Source organism: Crinia signifera, chromosome 3, assembly GCF_055691185.1.
Source record: "Crinia signifera chromosome 3, ASM5569118v1, whole genome shotgun sequence".
NCBI lineage: Eukaryota > Metazoa > Chordata > Amphibia > Anura > Myobatrachidae > Crinia > Crinia signifera.
In genome coordinates, this window is record NC_139219.1 from 335,518,839 (window position 1) to 335,542,547 (window position 23,709).

The following is a 23,709-nucleotide window of genomic DNA, read 5'->3' on the forward strand; positions in this document are numbered from 1 at the left end:
CCAGAGTGACAGCTACTGAAGGTGGAAGGAAGCCGGCGTTTCTTTAGGGAAAGTCAAGGCCGAATCTTCTATCCTGCAAGCAAACACAATATGTTCCCTAGAACACAACTGTGACGTGGTGAACTGGTGTCGTCTATTACACGTAGACAACCAATATTTGGGCACCTCTTTTAACCCAAACACATCAGGTGCCGGGGGAAATAAGAATTTGTGTGGAAGGGTTTAGAGGGGCCGCAGTAGTGTTTAGTAAGACACCAGGGTGGTGTAGTTTTATTATTATTATTTGTATTCTTTAGGTACCGGTCATTATAGATTATGTGTTATTGCTGCACTAATACATCCATCAATTATATCTGTCAGCGCTCCCAGGATTCATTTTTCTCTTACTGCAGCAGGGGAGGGGTGGAGCTTTTATAATTGCCGACACCTCCTTGCACCTCTAACCCCCAGTGTCATGTCCCCATGAAGGAAATGTTTTACGTATTTGTGCCTACATAACCACTAGCAGGATGGGGAAGGTTACATGTGCTCCCAACTGGTAAATAAAAGATACGGTCCCATCCAACCATAACGGTGTGAACACCTAAGACCACAACGCCCCAACATCACCCAACATACTTTTGTGTGAATACTGATGAGTTTATTAAAATAATGGTCATTTGATGCACAGAATGCCATATCATTACATGCATAACTGTACTAGTGGAAACGGAGATGGGAAACCGGGGCGTATAAGACATCCTAGTGTTTGTCTTCAGCAGGAAACAAAGGAAGGTCTTTATTTGGCTAAAAGCAAGGTTCCGTCTGTGCGGGTGCAGAGAGAACCGTACAGGAGGAACATGGATGGGGTAAGACCAGAAACACTTACAGACAATGCTGATCAGTAGACAAGCGGACACTTCCGAACAGACCAGGGGGAAGGGAAGGGAGGGGGGGGGGGGGGTATTTCACCATAAAAACAGTCCACAGGAAAGTGCCAGACACGTTCTCCAATGTCCTCACTCACCACAAACAAAAAGTTAATTTAAGAGAAAAAAAAATATCCCTAGTGATCGGACAATATGTATATACTTCGGGATCCATTGTCCAAAGGCCCACGATAACTTTGAATACATGTATAAGGACAGATGCTGGGCAACAGACTCCAGAAAGTAATGCCGCAAACGCTGCGGTCCCCAGAAATGGCTCCGCCACAAAAAAAACCACACAAAACTGTTTGTCCGTCCGACCCCAAGACAGTCACAAAGTGGTAACGGGAACTGGTCCCAGTACAGGCGCAGGTTCACCCAGAAACGTTTGGGATGAAAGGAGAAGTGTTTGCAGGTATCAGTCACTGGTCCAGCTAACGTCCCACCAAAGGTCTCTAGTGATTGGAGATCATGGCAACAGCCCAGTTTTTAATGGCCAATGTGGTGTTCTGAAGAAAAGCCCATGAAGATTGTGTTAGGCTGGTCAAGTGTCCCTTCGTGCAGTCCCACGTCACCTCGCCACTGAAGGGGGAAGAAGCACAGGGACAGTTTAGGATCACAATGACCGAATTTGTTACACACACGGGTCAAAGCCCATTGGTCAACCCCAAACCCCCCCCACATACTTGCAGGAGTCCACGTATCGCTGCCATGACCTCTGTATGGTGACCTCGCAATACTCCACCGCCGGCACAAGGTAGCTGCGATACAGGTGTAGTAAGAGCTCCCGTAGGTACTCAATCAGCTGGAAGATGGAGTCGGGAATCCGGGACTGGAGCTGGTGCCAGGGGGGGGGAACAAGACCAAATGAGATCATGCTTTTCTACCTCCATTACCGCAGCTCAGTTGGGCTGTGCCCATATGTATAAGTATCCAAAGGGCAACTGACGGGGCACTGGGTCTGATTCAGAAGCGGCCCAAATGAGGGAAAATCTCTATTCGCCAATTTTGGCTATTACGCGCATGCCTAAGGGCCAGCTGGGGGTGGGGAGATGAAGTTTCCGGGGGCGTGGTCACCACAACATACGTGTACCCGGACCATTTGTGGGGCGAGCAGTGGTGGCTGTGTGACGTCACACAAGGAGGCGGTGGCTGTGTGACGTCACACATTGAACACTTCACTATATAGCCAAACGCTTGCGGAATAATGATGACATCACATCCCTGGAAGAGATGCAGCATTCGGGGTGACCTTACCCTGTGCTGGCCGCCGCCGCCCCCCGCATGCTAACATCAAGAGATGTAGTTCTGCGAGTACTCGCACTGAATCAGGCCCACTGTACGCATCATACGACAACATGGAATATATATATATATGTGGCAAGGCTACGTGACTTTGCAGTTTACATTTATCAATGGCAACGGTGCAAGAAAGCTGATGTAAGCCCTAGCAACCCGACTATCATTGTCCTAAATGAAATAGTCTGTCTTGTTGGTTGCTAGGAGTTACAGCACCTGTTCCTCTTTCTTCTCATTATACAGTCCCTCAAGGACTCCTCCCGTGTCCCTGTGAGCTGGAGACTATGGTGTTCAGTTACAGGAGAATGGAGCTCAGAGAACCACCCCCCCCCTCCCCGGCAGAGGAGCCCCAGCCCCCATTACAGACGTGAGACCTTTCCCAAGACCACGGGAACAGTTCATAGAGGACAATGCCACACGTTGGCACATCTTACCCATTCTATAAACCAGGGCAGGTTTTCCTTCATGTACGCAGTCTGTGTGGAGCATTTCTGCGTCACGTACACGAGCCCGTCCCGGGTTACCTCCCACAGCATTTCTAGGCCCGGTCCCAGCACATCCGCCACGTGTGAGTAATATACCGGAACGTTCCTCTCCAACCAGCTGCCAAACAGGAAAGAGATAAATGTCAGAGTCATTACTATGGCGCAATGGGCGGAGAATGTAATAAGCTCTGATCATATCAGCAGCGTGACAGACCAGTTATAGAGGACAGGAGGGGGGGGGGGGGGGGGGGGGGGAGTGATACCACCAGCAGTGTGACAGACCAGTTACTATACAGGACAGGGGGTGTGTGATACCACCAGCAGTGTGACAGACCAGTTACTATACAGGACAGGGGGTGTGTGATACCACCAGCAGTGTGACAGACCAGTTACTATACAGGACAGGGGGTGTGTGATACCACCAGCAGTGTGACAGACCAGTTACTATACAGGACAGGGGGTGTGTGATACCACCAGCAGTGTGACTGACCAGTTACTATACAGGACAGGGGGTGTGTGATACCACCAGCAGGGTGACAGACCAGTTACTATACAGGACAGGGGGTGTGTGATACCACCAGCAGGGTGACAGACCAGTTACTATACAGGACAGGGGGGGTGATACCACCAGCAGGGTGACAGGCCAGTTACTATACAGGACAGGGGGTGTGTGATACCACCAGCAGTGTGACAGACTAGTTACTATACAGGACGGGGGAGGGGGTGATACCACTAGCAGTGTGACAGACCAGTTACTATACAGGACAGGGGGGGTGATACCACCAGCAGTGTGACTGACCAGTTACTATACAGGACAGGGGGGGTGATACCACCAGCAGGGTGACAGACCAGTTACTATACAGGACAGGGGGGGTGATACCAGCAGCAGTGTGACAGACCAGTTATAGAGGACAGGGGGGGGGGGGGTGATACCAGCAGCAGTGTGACAGACCAGTTACTATACAGGGGGGGGGGGGGGGGGTGATACCACCAGCAGTGTGACAGGGGGGGCTGTGATACCACCAGCTGCGTGACAGACCAGTTATAAGAGAACAGGAGGGGGGGGGGGGGTGATACCACCAGCAGTGTGACAGACCAGTTACTATACAGGGGGGGGGGGGGGGGGGTGATACCACCAGCAGTGTGACAGACCAGTTACTATACAGGGGGGGGGTGTGATACCACCAGCAGTGTGACAGACCAGTTACTATACAGGACAGGGGGTGTGTGATACCACCAGCAGGGTGACAGACCAGTTACTATACAGGACAGGGGTGATACCACCAGCAGTGTGACAGACCAGTTACTATACAGGGGGGGGGGGGGGTGATACCACCAGCAGTGTGATACCACCAGCAGTGTGACAGGCCAGTTACTATACAGGGGGGGGGGGGGGGGGGGTGATACCACCAGCAGTGTGACAGACCAGTTACTATACAGGGGGGGGGGGGGGGTGATACCACCAGCAGTGTGATACCACCAGCAGTGTGACAGGCCAGTTACTATACAGGGGGGGGGGGGGGGGGGTGATACCACCAGCAGTGTGACAGGGGGGGGCTGTGATACCACCAGCTGCGTGACAGACCAGTTATAAGAGAACAGGAGGGGGGGGGGGGGGTGATACCACCAGCAGTGTGACAGACCAGTTACTATACAGGGGGGGGGGGGGGGTGATACCACCAGCAGTGTGATACCACCAGCAGTGTGACAGGCCAGTTACTATACAGGACAGGGGGTGTGTGATACCACCAGCAGGGTGACAGACCAGTTACTATACAGGACAGGGGGTGTGTGATACCACCAGCAGGGTGACAGACCAGTTACTATACAGGACAGGGGGTGTGTGATACCACCAGCAGGGTGACAGACCAGTTACTATACAGGGGAGGGGGGTGATACCAGCAGTGTGACAGACCAGTTACTATACAGGGGGGGGGGGGGGTTTGATACCAGCAGCAGGGTGACAGGCCAGTTATAGAGGACAGGAGGAAAGGGGGGGAGGGTGTGATACCACTAGCAGCGTGACAGACCAGTTACTATACAGGGGAGAGGGGAAGGGGTGATACCACCAGCAGTGTGACAGACAAGTTACTATACAGGGGAGAGGGGAAGGGGTGATACCACCAGCAGTGTGACAGACCAGTTACTATACAGGACGGGGGGGGGGGGGGGGGGTGATACCACCAGCAGTGTGACAGACCAGTTACTATACAGGACAGGGGGGATGTGATACCACCAGCAGTGTGACAGACCAGTTACAATACAGGACGGGGGGGGGGGGTGATACCACCAGCAGTGTGACAGACCAGTTACTATACAGGACAGGACGGGGGGGGGGGGGGGGGTTGTGTGTGATACCACCAGCAGTGTGACAGGCCAGTTACTATACAGGACATGGGGGCGATACCGCCAGCAGTGTGACAGACCGGTTACTATACAGGACGGGGGGGGGGGTGATACCAGCAGTGTGACAGACCAGTTACTACACAGGACAGGACGGGGGGGAAGGGGGTGATACCACCAGCAGCATGACAGACCAGTTACTGTACAGGACAGGGGAGGGGGGTGATACCACCAGTAGCAGGACAGGCCAGTTATAGAGGTCAGGGGGGCATACCACCAGCAGTGTGACAGACCAGTTACTGTACAGGACATGGGGGCGATACCGCCAGCAGTGTGTCAGACCAGTAACTATAGAGGACAGGGGGGAGGTGGGTGATACCAGCAGTGTGACAGACCAGTTACTATACAGGGGAGGGGGGTGATACCACCAGCAGTGTGACAGACCAGTTACTATACAGGGGAGGGGGGTGATACCACCAGCAGTGTGACCGACCAGTTACTATACAGGGGAGAGGGGAAGGGGTGATACCAGCAGTGTGACAGACCAGTTACTATACAGGGGAGAGGGGAAGGGGTGATACCACCAGCAGTGTGACAGACCAGTTACTATACAGGACGGGGGGGGGGTGATACCACCAGCAGTGTGACAGACCAGTTACTATACAGGACGGGGGAGGGGGGTGATACCACCAGCAGCGTGACAGGCCAGTTACTATACAGGGGAGGGGGTGATACCACCAGCAGTGTGACAGACCAGTTACTATACAGGACGGGGGAGGGGGGTGATACCACCAGCAGCGTGACAGGCCAGTTACTATACAGGGAAGGGGTGATACCACCAGCAGTGTGACAGACCAGTTACAATACAGGACAGGGGGGGGGGGGGGGGGGTGATACCACCAGCAGTGTGACAGACCAGTTACTATACAGGACGGGGAGGGGGTGATACCACCAGCAGTGTGACAGACCAGTTACTATACAGGACGGGGGAGGGGGGTGATACCACCAGCAGTGTGACAGACCAGTTACTATACAGGGGGGGGGGGGGTGATACCACCAGCAGTGTGATAGACCAGTTACTATACAGGACGGGGGAGGGGGGGTGATACCACCAGCAGTGTGACAGACCAGTTACTATACAGGGGAGGGGGTGATACCACCAGCAGTGTGACAGACCAGTTACTATACAGGGGGGGGTGATACCACCAGCAGTGTGATAGACCAGTTACTATACAGGGGGGGGGTGGGGGGTGATACCACCAGCAGTGTGACAGACCAGTTACTATACAGGGGAGGGGGTGATACCACCAGCAGTGTGATAGACCAGTTACTATACAGGGGACGGGGGAGGGAGGTGATACCAGCAGCAGTGTGACAGACCAGTTACTATACAGGGGAGGGGGTGATACCACCAGCAGTGTGACAGACCAGTTACTATACAGGACAGGGGGGGGGGGGGTGATACCACCAGCAGTGTGATAGACCAGTTACTATACAGGACGGGGGAGGGGGGGTGATACCACCAGCAGTGTGACAGACCAGTTACTATACAGGGGAGGGGGTGATACCACCAGCAGTGTGACAGACCAGTTACTATACAGGGGGGGGTGATACCACCAGCAGTGTGATAGACCAGTTACTATACAGGGGGGGGGTGGGGGGTGATACCACCAGCAGTGTGACAGACCAGTTACTATACAGGGGAGGGGGTGATACCACCAGCAGTGTGATAGACCAGTTACTATACAGGGGACGGGGGAGGGAGGTGATACCAGCAGCAGTGTGACAGACCAGTTACTATACAGGGGAGGGGGTGATACCACCAGCAGTGTGACAGACCAGTTACTATACATGGGAGGGGGGGGGGGGTGATACCAGCAGTGTGACAGACCAGTTACTATACAGGGGGGGGGTGGGGGGTGATACCACCAGCAGTGTGACAGACCAGTTACTATACAGGGGAGGGGGTGATACCACCAGCACTGCATGCTGGGATACATGTGAAGCCACCTGTGTCCATGCTCCGCATAATACGAGGCCTTGCTCCACGCCTCCTGCGACACGTACAGCAGCCCGGTCTGTTGCAGGATCTGGGCAGAAGAAGAAGCTGGAAGCAGAGAAGAGAGGGGGCGTCAGTCTGGGGAAGCTCCTTACACCCGGATTATACGCAGAGGGGTTCATACTGGTGCAGTGGGGGAGATGTATCCGCAGTCCCCTTATCACCGCACTAGTGGACACTGCTGCGCTAGATTCGTACATTATCCAGCGTCAGCATCGTAATGTGTTTCAGAGAAGCGGTAAAAACCCCTTTATGGCATAAGCACAAGAAGAAAGGGGTTATGGGAGACTGGAGAGAGATAACTTATCACCTAGAGGTAAAGTTCGGAGGGGCCATACAGAATGGGGTGCCGGAACGAATCCCGACTGTCAAAAAGCCGACAGCCGGGTACCCGACGGCCACCCGCTATTTTCCCTCGTGGGTGTCCACGACCCCCATAGAGGGAGAATAGAATAGGTGGCGAGCGCAGCAAGCCCGCAAGGGGCTTTTTTTGCGCTCGCCATGCTATTTGACTCCGGGCAGTCGGGATAATGACTGTCGGGGTCCCATACCACACCCACAGAATGTGACGGGTATAAAGTGTGGTCACAGGAGCTTCAGTATTTGCCCCCAAAATGCCAGTGTCGCCCACAGTACCCCAGAAACCCACACGGAGCCTCTAGAATTCCTAACACTGCCCATACAATAAAACAAGAGAACAAACCGTAACTGAAGTGTTAATGGGGCAGCGCCCAGCCGAGCCGATGGCATCAGGGAACGTGCCATACCTCCATTTTCACCCATGGAGGATATTCCTAAATCGTCCCTAATGGAGGGCACCCTGAGAAGCACAGCTCCATCCACCTTAAAGATGGCGTCTCGGGGTGCAGCCAAACACCTCTGTTTAACCCAGGTCTGGCATGTTCCGTCCAAGCGACACCCACCGATATATCGGTACGCACCCCCACCTTTAACATGGACACCCGCTGAATCACCAAGTAGTCCACTTAGTAAGTTGGTCCTCCTTTCATAATAAACACCCCCCCCCCCCCCCCCCCCAAATTAACAGTATTCTGTAATGCCGGAGCGTAACCAACCTTGGAAGGAGCCGTGTGTCCGAACGTCGTGGATAAGGAAACCGGATATGAAAACAAGACCAACGAGGAAAAGCCGGAAGAAGGGAAATCGACGACCTTTCATCTTCTGCAGCAAAGTCTACGGGAAACAAAGAAAGGGTTATAGGACGGACATCGCCAACAGGACGCTTCCATCATGTCTCACACACACCCGTCTCCGGCCCAGCGGTGCATACAGCCGGCACATAATACCCGAGGACGGGTCACCTGCCGAGAGGGTTATAGGACGGACATCGCCAACAGGACGCTTCCATCATGTCTCACACACACCCGTCTCCGGCCCAGCGGTGCACACACCCTGCACATAATACCCGAGGACGGGTCACCTGCCGAGAGGGTTATAGGACGGACATCGCCAACAGGACGCTTCCATCATGTCTCACACACACCCGTCTCCGGCCCAGCGGTGCACACAGCCGGCACATAATACCCGAGGACGGGTCACCTGCCGAGAGGGTTATAGGACGGACATCGCCAACAGGACGCTTCCATCATGTCTCACACACACCCGTCTCCGGCCCAGCGGTGCATACAGCCGGCACATAATACCCGAGGACGGGTCACCTGCCGAGAGGGTTATAGGACGGACATCGCCAACAGGACACTTCCATCATGTCTCACACACACCCGTCTCCGGCCCAGCGGTGCATACAGCCGGCACATAATACCCGAGGACGGGTCACCTGCCGAGAGGGTTATAGGACGGACATCGCCAACAGGACACTTCCATCATGTCTCACACACACCCGTCTCCGGCCCAGCGGTGCACACAGCCGGCACATAATACCCGAGGACGGGTCACCTGCCGAGAGGGTTATAGGACGGACATCGCCAACAGGACGCTTCCATCATGTCTCACACACACCCGTCTCCGGCCCAGCGGTGCACACACCCTGCACATAATACCCGAGGACGGGTCACCTGCCGAGAGGGTTATAGGACGGACATCGCCAACAGGACGCTTCCATCATGTCTCACACACACCCGTCTCCGGCCCAGCGGAGCACACAGCCTGCACATAATACCCGAGGACGGGTCACCTGCCGAGAGGGTTATAGGACGGACATCGCCAACAGGACGCTTCCATCATGTCTCACACACACCCGTCTCCGGCCCAGCGGTGCACACAGCCTGCACATAATACCCGAGGACGGGTCACCTGCCGAGAGGGTTATAGGACGGACATCGCCAACAGGACGCTTCCATCATGTCTCACACACACCCGTCTCCTGCCCAGCGGTGCACACAGCCGGCACATAATACCCGAGGACGGGTCACCTGCTGAGAGGGTTATAGGACGGACATCGCCAACAGGACGCTTCCATCATGTCTCACACACACCCGTCTCCGGCCCAGCGGTGCACACAGCCGGCACATAATACCCGAGGACGGGTCACCTGCCGAGAGGGTTATAGGACGGACATCGCCAACAGGACGCTTCCATCATGTCTCACACACACCCGTCTCCGGCCCAGCGGTGTACACAGCCGGCACATAATACCCGAGGACGGGTCACCTGCCGAGAGGGTTATAGGACGGACATCGCCAACAGGACGCTTCCATCATGTCTCACACACACCCGTCTCCGGCCCAGCGGAGCACACAGCCGGCACATAATACCCGAGGACGGGTCACCTGCCGAGAGGTTATAGGACGGACATCGCCAACAGGACGCTTCCATCATGTCTCACACACACCCGTCTCCGGCCCAGCGGAGCACACAGCCGGCACATAATACCCGAGAACGGGTCACCTACCGAGAGGGTCTTAGGACGGACATCGCCAACAGGACGCTTCCATCATGTCTCACACACCCCCGTCTCCGGCCCAGCGGAGCACACACCCTGCACATAATACACGAGGACGGGTCACCTGCCGAGAGGGTTATAGGACGGACATCGCCAACAGGACGCTTCCATCATGTCTCACACACACCAGTCTCCTGCCCAGCGGAGCACACACCCTGCACATAATACACGAGGACGGGTCACCTGCCGAGAGGGTTATAGGACGGACATCGCCAACAGGACGCTTCCATCATGTCTCACACACACCCCCGTCTCCGGCCCAGCGGAGCACACAGCCGGCACATAATACCCGAGGACGGGTCACCTGCCGAGAGGGTTATAGGACGGACATCGCCAACAGGACGCTTCCATCACGTCTCACACACACCCGTCTCCGGCCCAGCGGAGCACACAGCCGGCACATAATACCCGAGGACGGGTCACCTGCCGAGAGGGTTATAGGACGGACATCGCCAACAGGACGCTTCCATCATGTCTCACACACACCCGTCTCCGGCCCAGCGGTGCACACAGCCTGCACATAATACACGAGGACGGGTCACCTGCCGAGAGGGTTATAGGACGGACATCGCCAACAGGACGCTTCCATCATGTCTCACACACACCCGTCTCCGGCCCAGCGGAGCACACAGCCGGCACATAATACCCGAGAACGGGTCACCTGCCGAGAGGGTCATAGGACGAACATCGCCAACAGGACGCTTCCATCATGTCTCACACACCCCCGTCTCCGGCCCAGCGGAGCACACACCCTGCACATAATACACGAGGACGGGTCACCTGCCGAGAGGGTTATAGGACGGACATCGCCAACAGGACACTTCCATCATGTCTCACACACACCCGTCTCCTGCCCAGCGGAGCACACACCCTGCACATAATACCCGAGGACGGGTCACCTGCCGAGAGGGTTATAGGACGGACATCGCCAACAGGACGCTTCCATCATGTCTCACACACACCCGTCTCCGGCCCAGCGGAGCACACAGCCGGCACATAATACCCGAGGACGGGTCACCTGCCGAGAGGGTTATAGGACGGACATCGCCAACAGGACGCTTCCATCATGTCTCACACACACCCGTCTCCGGCCCAGCGGAGCACACAGCCGGCACATAATACCCGAGGACGGGTCACCTGCAGAGAGGGTTATAGGACGGACATCGCCAACAGGACACTTCCATCACGTCTCACACACACCCGTCTCCGGGCCCAGCGGAGCACACAGCCGGCACATAATACCGGAGGACGGGTCACCTGCCGAGAGGGTTATAGGACGGACATCGCCAACAGGACGCTTCCATCATGTCTCACACACACCCGTCTCCGGCCCAGCGGAGCACACAGCCGTACATAATAACCGAGGACGGGACACCTGCCGAGAGGGTTATAGGACGGACATCGCCAACAGGACGCTTCCATCATGTCTCACACACACCCGTCTCCGGCCCAGTGGTGCACACAGCCGGCACATAATACCCGAGGACGGGTCACCTGCCGAGAGGGTTATAGGACGGACATCGCCAACAGGACGCTTCCATCATGTCTCACACACACCCGTCTCCGGCCCAGCGGAGCACACAGCTGGCACATAATACCCGAGGACGGGTCACCTGCCAAGAGGGTTATAGGACGGACATCGCCAACAGGACGCTTCCATCATGTCTCACACACACCCGTCTCCGGCCCAGTGGTGCACACAGCCGGCACATAATACCCGAGGACGGGTCACCTGCCGAGAGGGTTATAGGACGGACATCGCCAACAGGACGCTTCCATCACGTCTCACACACATCCGTCTCCGGCCCAGCGGAGCACACAGCCGGCACATAATACCTGAGGACGGGTCACCTGCCGAGAGGGTTATAGGACGGACATCGCCAACAGGACGCTTCCATCATGTCTCACACACACCCGTCTCCGGCCCAGCGGAGCACACAGCTGGCACATAATACCCGAGGATGGGTCACTGCCGAGAGGGTTGTAGGACGGACATCACCAACAGGACGTTTCCATCATGTCTCACACACACCCGTCTCCGGCCCAGCGGAGCACACAGCCGGCACATAATACCCAATCAAAACCAATGACTGCATATAAAAGAAGTAATCACTTAGAGGACTCTGTTACATGTCCTGATGTCCGACAAGCATCGCGGTTATCGGTGTATTTCGTTACATCTACTGACAGGGGATTCCTTTACCAACCCTGTCACTGGGACCACACGTGATCAGACATCGAATGACATGAAAGCAGAGTCACGGTATACATTATCCAATGCCCGTGTCACTGAATATACATTGGTAAATGATTAGGATGGTAAAGTCCTCAATTAAAAAAGCTGCAATTGTTCGAAACTAGCCACCGGTGGCCGAGCGGGCCAGAACCCCAAAGAAGACTGTTTGGCACTCGATTAGAGAAATAATACCAGGATACTGGATGTGTCACCTGGTATTATTTCTCTAATCGAGTGCCGCCGTCTCCAGACTCCAATGTGCATAGCTTGCAGTTGCAGACTATTATTGGCGGGCACCGAGTTGTTTGAATTGTATTGGATATTGCCTTGGGAGAGCCGCTTTGCACAAAATACATACACATTATATATATAGCATGTATGTTCCGGCACTCACATATGCAGGTATAATGCTGCCACCGGTGCCTTCCTCAGTACAACATATGCATCGCCCTTAGCAGGGGAAACAGCAGGCGGCACTCAGCTTTTAGTGAAACAGAACGGTGTCTTCTATTTAGATCGACGTTTCAGGAAACAGAACGGTGTCTTCTATTTAGATCGACGTTTCAGGTTTGTCATCCTGAGGAAAAAGCCATGGGGCTTGGAAACGTCGATCTAAATAAAAGACATACATTATATATATATAAATTTGTCTCTATGACACCGAAGGGACTTAACGGGGAATTTAATTGCAATGTGTTTTTGTGAATTGGGCTACTGACACATGGTTAGATGACAGAATACATTACATGGGTAATGGACATGCTCTCCTGTATGATGACAATGGTATTCCTGACCAGAGATGTTATTATAATACTACATTCTTGTCCCAAGATGTATATAGATATTGATCTGAGCGTTTCTCTTATTTCGGGATGTCGTCTTTGTGTCTTGTGGTTATATTCTAGTGTTTCTGTGTGTTGGTGAGATATCAAGGCATCATATCCATGAGAATTAATTCGGAGATTGCTGGGTTTGAGGGTGCCCGTCAGGCTGCTGGCATGGCTAAACCCGCTGCCCGTAGTAACCATAATGTACCCACATCATCATATAAACAGGGACCTAGATATCGCTCTGTATATAGCTTTGCTGTGTGGAGTACTAAGGACGCCAGTGACTTATCCATTCATAGAGAGGACAGGACTTAAGGGGCAGTCCAGCGATTGAGTGACAGCACCAGTTCTGGAGGGGGAGCCCTTCACTGCCACCTTTGTCTCTCGTACGACATGCCGAGTGGTGCGTTCCCCCCGCCACAACCGTCCCGAGCCAGCGTTGCGCGAATCCGGAAGTCAGCAAGTGCCGGTCTAGCGGATTTACACTGGCATCTAGATTGGAGGACAAAATGGCGGGCAAGGCTGAATGACGAAAGTGTGGCGGGCACCCGATCTCCTATATACACCTTGCTTATATGCCCTGGATGAACGGGAGCGAGCACAGAGACTGCTGTCGGGTTATGATAGTAGGGAGTAACTGCTGTGGGAGTCGCCACCTGTGAATACGCTGGAGCGTTAAGTATTACACTAATACCTGAACTACAAATGGTGGTGTGCGAGTCTCTATACATTCACATTATACAAATGGTGGTGTGCGAGTCTCTATACATTCACATTATACAAATGGTGGTGTGCGAGTCTCTATACATTCACATTATACAAATGGTGGTGTGCGAGTCTCTATACATTCACATTATACAAATGGTGCTGTGCGAGTCTCTATACATTCACATTATACAAATGGTGCTGTGCGAGTCTCTATACATTCACATTATACAAATGGTGCTGTGCGAGTCTCTATACATTCACATCATACAAATGGTGCTGTGCGAGTCTCTATACATTCACATCATACAAATGGTGCTGTGCGAGTCTCTATACATTCACATCATACAAATGGTGCTGTGCGAGTCTCTATACATTCACATTATACAAATGGTGCTGTGCGAGTCTCTATACATTCACATTATACAAATGGTGCTGTGCGAGTCTCTATACATTCACATTATACAAATGGTGCTGTGCGAGTCCCTATACATTCACATTATACAAATGGTGGTGTGAGAGTCCCTATACATTCACATTATACAAATGGTGGTGTGCGAGTCCCTATACATTCACATCATACAAATGGTGGTGTGCGAGTCTCTATACATTCACATTATACAAATGGTGCTGTGCGAGTCCCTATACATTCACATTATACAAATGGTGGTGTGAGAGTCCCTATACATTCACATTATACAAATGGTGGTGTGCGAGTCTCTATACATTCACATCATACAAATGGTGCTGTGCGAGTCTCTATACATTCACATTATACAAATGGTGGTGTGCGAGTCTCTATACATTCACATTATACAAATGGTGCTGTGCGAGTCCCTATACATTCACATTATACAAATGGTGGTGTGAGAGTCCCTATACATTCACATTATACAAATGGTGGTGTGCGAGTCCCTATACATTCACATTATACAAATGGTGGTGTGCGAGTCCCTATACATTCACATCATACAAATGGTGGTGTGCGAGTCTCTATACATTCACATCATACAAATGGTGGTGTGCGAGTCTCTATACATTCACATCATACAAATGGTGGTGTGCGAGTCTCTATACATTCACATTATACAAATGGTGCTGTGTGAGTCTCTATACATTCACATTATACAAATGGTGCTGTGCGAGTCTCTATACATTCACATTATACAAATGGTGGTGTGCGAGTCTCTATACATTCACATTATACAAATGGTGCTGTGCGAGTCTCTATACATTCACATTATACAAATGGTGCTGTGCGAGTCTCTATACATTCACATTATACAAATGGTGCTGTGCGAGTCTCTATACATTCACATTATACAAATGGTGCTGTGCGAGTCTCTATACATTCACATCATACAAATGGTGCTGTGCGAGTCTCTATACATTCACATTATACAAATGGTGGTGTGCGAGTCTCTACACCAGTGGTTCCCAAACTGTGTGCCGTGGCTCCCTGGGGTGCCTCGGGACACTTGCAGGGGTGCCCCAAGTTGGTGGTCCAGGACCAATTCAATTTATTTATGGTTAATTATTTATGGGCAAAACCAGTGCTGGTGGCTGCCAATCATAAAATGTGTACAAACAGAAGCAAATCCTGCCCTTTAGCACATAACTGACCCTAAGAATCGCATATAAACCCAATCTAATTCATTGTTTTTGGGCATAGGGGTGCCGCGAAAAAATTCCGATACACTAGGGTGCCGTGATTCAAAAAAGTTTGGGAACCCCTGCTCTACACATTCACATTATACAAATGGTGCTGTGCGAGTCTCTATACATTCACATCATACAAATGGTGGTGTGCGAGTCTCTATACATTCACATTATACAAATGGTGGTGTGCGAGTCTCTATACATTCACATCATACAAATGGTGGTGTGCGAGTCTCTATACATTCACATTATACAAATGGTGCTGTGCGAGTCTCTATACATTCACATCATACAAATGGTGCTGTGCGAGTCTCTATACATTCACATCATACAAATGGTGGTGTGCGAGTCTCTATACATTCACATTATACAAATATCTGTCACCCCGAACTATCCCCAGCCTTACTGTATCCACTCACGGCACTGGCAGGGGCCCAGCGGGTATTACCTGGCACGCAGACCAACCAGGGGCACAGCGGGCACTACCTGGCACACAGACCAACAAGGGGCACAGCGGGTATTACCTGGCACACAGACCAACAAGGGGCACAGCGGGTATTACCTGGCACACAGACCAACAAGGGGCACAGCGGGTATTACCTGGCACGCAGACCGTCAGGGGCACAGCGGGTATTACCTAGCACGCAGACCGGCAGGGGCACAGCGGGTATTACCTGGCACGCAGACCGTCAGGGAAACAGCGGGTATTACGTGGCACGCAGACCGTCAGGGGCACAGCGGGTATTACCTAGCACGCAGACCGTCAGGGGCACAGCGGGTATTACCTGGCACGCAGACCATCAGGGGCACAGCGGGTATTACCTGGCACGCAGACCATCAGGGGCACAGCGGGTATTACCTGGCACGCAGACCGACAGGGGCACAGCGGGTATTACCTGGAACGCAGACCGACAGGGGCACAGCGGGTATTACCTGGCACGCAGACCGACAGGGGCACAGCGGGTATTACCTGGCACGCAGACCGACAGGGGCACAGCAGGCACTACCTGGCACGCAGACCGACAGGGGCACAGCGGGTATTACCTGGCACGCAGACCGACAGGGGCACAGCGGGCACTACCTGGCACACAGACCAACAGGGGCACAACAGGCACTAACTGGCACAGCGGGTATTACCTGGCACGCAGATTCGCAGAGCTCAATGTCCTTTGAATTCTGCGTCTTAGAGGAGAATTGCTCGTTGGTCACGCAGAAGGATTTCACAGTTTCCTGCACAGATTTCCTCATCTGAAAAACACACATGGATCATGTATGACTAGGACACGTGACATGCTACCAGCACTACACATGAACAGCTTCACCGCATCACAGTGACAGGTTCCCGGCTCTTACACTCATATCAGATAGTAACATGCGGAGACCACACAGACCGGACAACTCACCGACTTGGACGTGGTGTCCCAGGATTTACCGAGATGCTGCAGGAGCAAACTGCAAGAGAAGAGCACAGGAGCGCTGCATCAGAGGGGGGCACATTGCATCAGACAACGGGGAAGGGGGGGCAATGTATCAGACAACGGGGAACATTGCATCAGACAACGGGGAAGGGGGGGCAATGTATCAGACAACGGGGAACATTGCATCAGACAACGGGGAAGGGGGGGGGGACACAATGCATCAGAGGGGGCCATTGCATCAGACAAGGGGGAAAGGGGGGGGGGGGGGACACAATGCATCAGAGGGGGACATTGCATCAGACAAGGGGAACGGGGGCAATGCATCAGAGGGGGGAACATTGCATCAGACAAGGGGGAATGCATCAGACAAGGGGGAAGGGGGACGGCGACGGCGACGACAAAGCATCAGACAGGAGGGGGCCCGGCAATATCTACTCAGCCATCATAGATTTATATACAAGGATACGATATATGGCGGGACATGTACATGGACCGCGAGACGCATTGCTGTGGGAGGGGTCTCCTGTAGGGTAACATGTACACGGACAGTGACACACATTGCTGTGGGAGGGGTCTCCTGTAGGGTAACATGTACACGGACAGTGACACACATTGCTGGGGAGGGGTCTCCTGTAGGGTAACATGTACACGGACAGTGACACACATTGCTGTGGGAGGGGTCTCCTGTAAGGTAACATGTACACGGACAGTGACACACATTGCTGAGGGAGGGGTCTCCTGTAGGGGGAACATGTACAGTGACACGCATTGCTGTGGGAGGGGTCTCCTGTAGGGGGAACATGTACAGTGACACGCATTGCTGTGGGAGGGGTCTCCTGTAGGGGGAACATGTACACGGACAGTGACACACATTGCTGTGGGAGGGGTCTCCTGTAGGGGGAACATGTACACGGACAGTGACACACATTGCTGTGGGAGGGGTCTCCTGTAGGGGGAACATGTACACGGACAGTGACACGAACTGCTGTGGGAGGGGTGTCCTGTAGGGGGAACATGTACACGGACAGTGACACACATTGCTGAGGGAGGGGTCTCCTGTAGGGTAACATGTACACGGACAGTGACACACATTGCTGTGGGAGGGGTCTCCTGTAGGGTAACATGTACACGGACAGTGACACACATTGCTGAGGGAGGAGTCTCCTGTAGGGGGAACATGTACAGTGACACGCATTGCTGTGGGAGGGGTCTCCTGTAGGGGGAACATGTACAGTGACACGCATTGCTGTGGGAGGGGTCTCCTGTAGGGGGAACATGTACACGGACAGTGACACACATTGCTGTGGGAGGGGTCTCCTGTAGGGGGAACATGTACACAGACAGTGACACACATTGCTGTGGAGGGGTCTCCTGTAGGGGGAACATGTACAAGGACAGTGACACACATTGCTGTGGGAGGGGTCTCCTGTAGGGGGACATGTATACGGACAGTGACACACATTGCTGTGGGAGGGGTCTCCTGTAGGGGGAACATGTACACGGACAGTGACACGCATTGCTGTGGGAGGGGTCTCCTGTAGGGGGAACATGTACAGTGACACGCATTGCTGTGGGATGGGTCTCCTGTAGGGGGAACATGTACACGGACAGTGACACGCATTGCTGTGGGAGGGGTCTCCTGTAGGGGGAACATGTACACGGACAGTGACACGAACTGCTGTGGGAGGGTGTCCTGTAGGGGGAACATGTACACGGACAGTGACACGCACTGCTGTGGGAGGGGTGTCCTGTAGGGGGAACATGTACACGGACAGTGACACACATTGCTGTGGGAGGGGTCTCCTGTAGGGGGAACATGTACACGGACAGTGACACACATTGCTGTGGGAGGGGTCTCCTGTAGGGGAACATGTATAAGGACTGTGACACACATTGCTGTGGGAGGGGTCTCCTGTAGGGTAACATGTACACGGACAGTGACACACATTGCTGTGGGAGGGGTCTCCTGTAGGGGGACATGTACATGGACAGCGAGACGCATTGCTGTGGGAGGGGTCTCCTGTAGGGTAACATGTACACGGACAGTGACACACATTGCTGTGGGAGGGGTCTCCTGTAGGGTAACATGTACACGGACAGTGACACACATTGCTGTGGGAGGGTCTCCTGTAGGGTACATTGTACACGGACAGTGACACACATTGCTGAGGGAGGGGTCTCCTTGTAGGGGGACATGTACAGTGACACGCATTGCTGTGGGAGGGGTCTCTTGTAGGGGGAACATGTACACGGACAGTGACACACATTGCTGTGGGAGGGGTCTCCTGTAGGGGGAACATGTACACGGACAGTGACACACATTGCTGTGGGAGGGGTCTCCTGTAGGGGGAACATGTACACGGACAGTGACACACATTGCTGTGGGAGGGGTCTCCTGTAGGGGGACATGTATAAGGACAGTGACACACATTGCTGTGGGAGGGGTCTCCTGTAGGGGAGCATGTACACGGACAGTGACACGCATTGCTGTGGGAGGGGTCTCCTGTAGGGGAACATGTACACGGACAGTGACACGCATTGCTGTGGGAGGGGTCTCCTGTAGGGGGAACATGTACAGTGACACGCATGCTGTGGGATGGGTCTCCTGTAGGGGGAACATGTACACGGACAGTGACACGAACTGCTGTGGGAGGGTCTCCTGTAGGGGGAGCATGTACACGGACAGTGACACGCACTGCTGTGGGAGGGGTCTCCTGTAGGGGGAACATGTACACGGACAGTGACACACATTGCTGTGGGAGGGGTCTCCTGTAGGGGAACATGTACACGGACAGTGACACACATTGCTGTGGAGGGGTCTCCTGTAGGGGGGACATGTATACGGACAGTGACACACCATTGCTGTGGAGGGGTCTCCTGTAGGGGAACATGTACACGGACAGTGACACGCATTGCTGTGGGAGGGGTCTCCTGTAGGGGAACATGTACAGTGACACGCATTGCTGTGGGATGGGTCTCCTGTAGGGGGAACATGTACACGGACAGTGACACGCATTGCTGTGGGGGGGGTCTCCTGTAGGGGGAACATGTACACGGACAGTGACACGAACTGCTGTGGGAGGGTGTCCTGTAGGGGGAACATGTACACGGACAGTGACACGCACTGCTGTGGGAGGGGTGTCCTGTAGGGGGAACATGTACACAGACAGTGACACGCACTGCTGTGGGAGGGGTCTCCTGTAGGGGAACATGTACACGGACAGTGACATGCACTGCTGTGGGAGGGGTCTCCTGTAGGGGAACATGTACACGGACAGTGACATGCACTGCTGTGGGAGGGGTCTCCTGTAGGGGAACATGTACACGGACAGTGACACGCATTGCTGTGGGAGGGGTCTCCTGTAGGGGAACATGTCTACGGACTGTGACACACACTGCTGTGGGAGGGGTCTCCTGTAGGGGAACATGTCTACGGACTGTGACACACACTGCTGTGGGAGGGGTCTCCTGTAGGGGAACATGTCTACGGACTGTGACACACACTGCTGTGGGAGGGGTCTCCTGTAGGGGAACATGTATACGGACTGTGACACACACTGCTGTGGGAGGGGTCTCCTGTAGGGGAACATGTATACGTACTGTGACACGCATTGCTGTGGGAAGGGTCTCCTGTAGGGGAACATGTATACGGACTGTGACACGCATTGCTGTGGGAGGGGTCTCCTGTAGGGGAACATGTACACGGACAGTGACACGCATTGCTGTGGGAGGGTGTCCTGTAGGGGGAACATGTACACGGACAGTGACACGCACTGCTGTGGGAGGGGTGTCCTGTAGGGGGAACATGTACACAGACAGTGACACGCACTGCTGTGGGAGGGGTCTCCTGTAGGGGAACATGTACACGGACAGTGACATGCACTGCTGTGGGAGGGGTCTCCTGTAGGGGAACATGTACACGGACAGTGACATGCACTGCTGTGGGAGGGGTCTCCTGTAGGGGAACATGTACACGGACAGTGACACGCATTGCTGTGGGAGGGGTCTCCTGTAGGGGAACATGTCTACGGACTGTGACACACACTGCTGTGGGAGGGGTCTCCTGTAGGGGAACATGTATAAGGACTGTGACACACACTGCTGTGGGAGGGGTCTCCTGTAGGGGAACATGTCTACGGACTGTGACACACACTGCTGTGGGAGGGGTCTCCTGTAGGGTAACATGTACACGGACTGTGACACACATTGCTGTGGGAGGGGTCTCCTGTGGTCTGATAGGTAGGGGGAACATGTATACGGACTGTGACACACATTGCTGTGGGAGGGGTCTCCTGTGGTCTGATAGATACCTGGACTGTGAGAAATGTTTGGCGTAGAGCTGGCGCCATACACTGAAACTGAGCGGATCCAAGTGCAGGCACTCGTACAGACTGTGCAGAAGCTGGAAGAGAAACAGAAGCAATAAACCAGGGATGAGGCAGGGGCGGCACTACGACCGCGGGGGCCGGCACTAGGACCGCAGGGGCCGGCACTAGGACCGCAGGGGCCGGCACTAGGACCGCAGGGGCCGGCACTAGGACCGCAGGGGCCGGCTACTCACCTCTTTCCTCATGGCTGCAGGACAGTTGGGTGTAGCTCTGGAGAGGAAGGATGGGAAGTACGTGTGCAAAGTGCTCTCAGGAGTCGCCCCAAACGCCAGAACCTTCAGCCTGGGATACAGGTCTCGCAGCTGCGCCTGCTGACTACAGAGAACATCTTACAGACCAGAGATAGCGGCGCTCCTGCACAGAAGGGATGTCACAGGGCTCGTCCCACTCCTCCGCCTACCGGCAATGTGATAGAAGCTGTACACATCCAGCCCCCAGACTAGGGAGGTATCCAGCAGGGACCATACACCACTCTGCGGGGGGGGGGGGGGCGACTGGGGAGGTATCCAGCAGGGACCATACACCACTCTGCTGGGGGGGGGGCGACTAGGGAGGTATACAGCAGGGACCATACACCACTCTGCGGGGGGGCGACTAGGGAGGTATCCGGCAGAGACCATACACCACTCTGCGGGGGGCGACTAGGGAGGTATCCGGCAGAGATCATACACCACTCTGCGGGGGGCGACTAGGGAGGTATCCGGCAGAGACCGTGCACCACTCTGCGGGGGGCGACTAGGGAGGTATCCGGCAGAGACCGTGCACCACTCTGCGGGGGGGCGACTAGGGAGGTATCCGGCAGAGATCATACACCACTCTGCGGGGGGGCGACTAGGGAGGTATCCGGCAGAGACCGTGCACCACTCTGCGGGGGGGCGACTAGGGAGGTATCCGGCAGAGATCATACACCACTCTGCGGGGGGGCGACTAGGGAGGTATCCGGCAGAGACCGTGCACCTCGGAGAGGGGGGTTGTTCGGTCAGGGATGTGGTTACTTCTCTCAGGTGTAGCCACCACCACCATGCAGAAGGACAATGCGGGATCCTTACCTGGCGGACAGAGAGTTATTTGGCATAAATGCAAAGTCCAGGAGAGGGAAGAAGTCTTTGGGGCCGATCATTCCAAAGCCTTTGGTCAGATTAGAGTGCATCCTGCAAGAGAGAAGCGGATGTCCATGAGCGGAGGAACTAGTCAGACTGGGGGGAGACTGCGGTGGCTTCCGTACCACTGGCTGATCCTTGTAGCGGGTGGTCACCATTGGTGGTGTCAGTACATTGTGCGGAGGACAGCGACATTACATGCAGTGTACTGGGAAACAACAGATCCTGGGGAAGCCATTACTTCCCCTCCTCTGACTGTCTGACACATGGACCTGCACACACCAGAAATGGCCAGCAGGTGGCAGCACAGTACTCACAGTAACAGCCGCTCCAGGTACGATATAGCGTAAGGCGAGAGAGACTTTATCCCCAGCACTGGAAGCATCAGCCCGAGCCACACTGCAAGACACCACAGAGACCGTCAGGACACAACGCCGGGACACTCAGCGGAGTATGCCGCGCTGTCACACCGCACTCACCCTTCAGCCCCTCCGCTAGATCTGCGTATCCTGCCTGTCCCACAGCCCACATGATGGCGAGACACTTCGCTGGTCTGTTCTGCTGGGCCCGCAGCATATCCAGGTACTGCCAAAGAGATAGCAGCGATCAGCGTCTCTCCAGGAGAGGGAACCCAAAGGGGCGCTGTCTCCAGGAGGGGGGAACCCAAAGGGGCGCTGTCTCCAGGAGGGGGGAACCCAAAGGGGCGCTGTCTCCAGGAGGGGGGAACCCAAAGGGGCACCGTCTCCAGGAGGGGGGAACCCAAAGGGGCACCGTCTCCAGGAGGGGGGAACCCAAAGGGGCGCTCTCTCCAGGAGGATGTCGCACGGTGCACTCATTGCTAGCGCCCGGGATGACGTCATACATTGGGGAAGGGGAAGATCAATGTTTTACCTTCTTCAGATTAACAGTCACAGTTTTGGGTTTGTCTAGCAGCGCGGCCTGGATACAGATCCGGTAGCCATGTACAGACTCCGCAGGTTCTGCAGAGAAAACCATAACAAGGTGTGAGAATACTGCCATAGGGAACACACAGGGGCATAGAGAGTGTAACTAATCCTACACACACACACACACACACAGGGGCAGAGAGAGTGTAACTAATCCTACACACACACACACACACACACACAGGGGCAGAGAGAGTGTAACTAATCCTACACACACAGGGGCATAGAGAGCGCCTAACCCCACACACACACACACAGGGGCATAGAGAGCGCCTAACCCCACACACACACACACAGGGGCATAGAGAGCGCCTAACCCCACACACACACAGGGGCATAAAGAGCGCCTAATCCCACACACACACACACACACACACACACACACACAGGGGCATAGAGAGCGCCTAAC

The 23,709-nt window shown here is 54.3% G+C and overlaps 1 protein-coding gene across 1 annotated transcript in view; it reads right to left on the minus strand.

Moving 5' to 3' along the window:
* Positions 1-618: 618 nt before the first annotated feature.
* The window catches only part of TMEM214 (transmembrane protein 214), a 33,751-nt gene continuing 10,660 nt past the window's right edge, over positions 619-23,709 (minus strand). Inside the window, exons 5-17 of the mRNA XM_083178935.1 lie at positions 23,245-23,333; positions 22,833-22,938; positions 22,671-22,752; positions 22,303-22,404; positions 21,427-21,568; positions 21,176-21,267; positions 16,851-16,899; positions 16,585-16,695; positions 8,171-8,288; positions 7,046-7,142; positions 2,642-2,810; positions 1,595-1,746; positions 619-1,490 (exon numbers count right to left, since the gene is read on the minus strand). Coding sequence (XP_083035061.1) covers positions 1,364-1,490; positions 1,595-1,746; positions 2,642-2,810; positions 7,046-7,142; positions 8,171-8,288; positions 16,585-16,695; positions 16,851-16,899; positions 21,176-21,267; positions 21,427-21,568; positions 22,303-22,404; positions 22,671-22,752; positions 22,833-22,938; positions 23,245-23,333 — 1,436 coding nt within the window. The 3' untranslated portion in view covers positions 619-1,363. The remainder of the gene's footprint in view (positions 1,491-1,594; positions 1,747-2,641; positions 2,811-7,045; positions 7,143-8,170; positions 8,289-16,584; positions 16,696-16,850; positions 16,900-21,175; positions 21,268-21,426; positions 21,569-22,302; positions 22,405-22,670; positions 22,753-22,832; positions 22,939-23,244; positions 23,334-23,709) is intronic.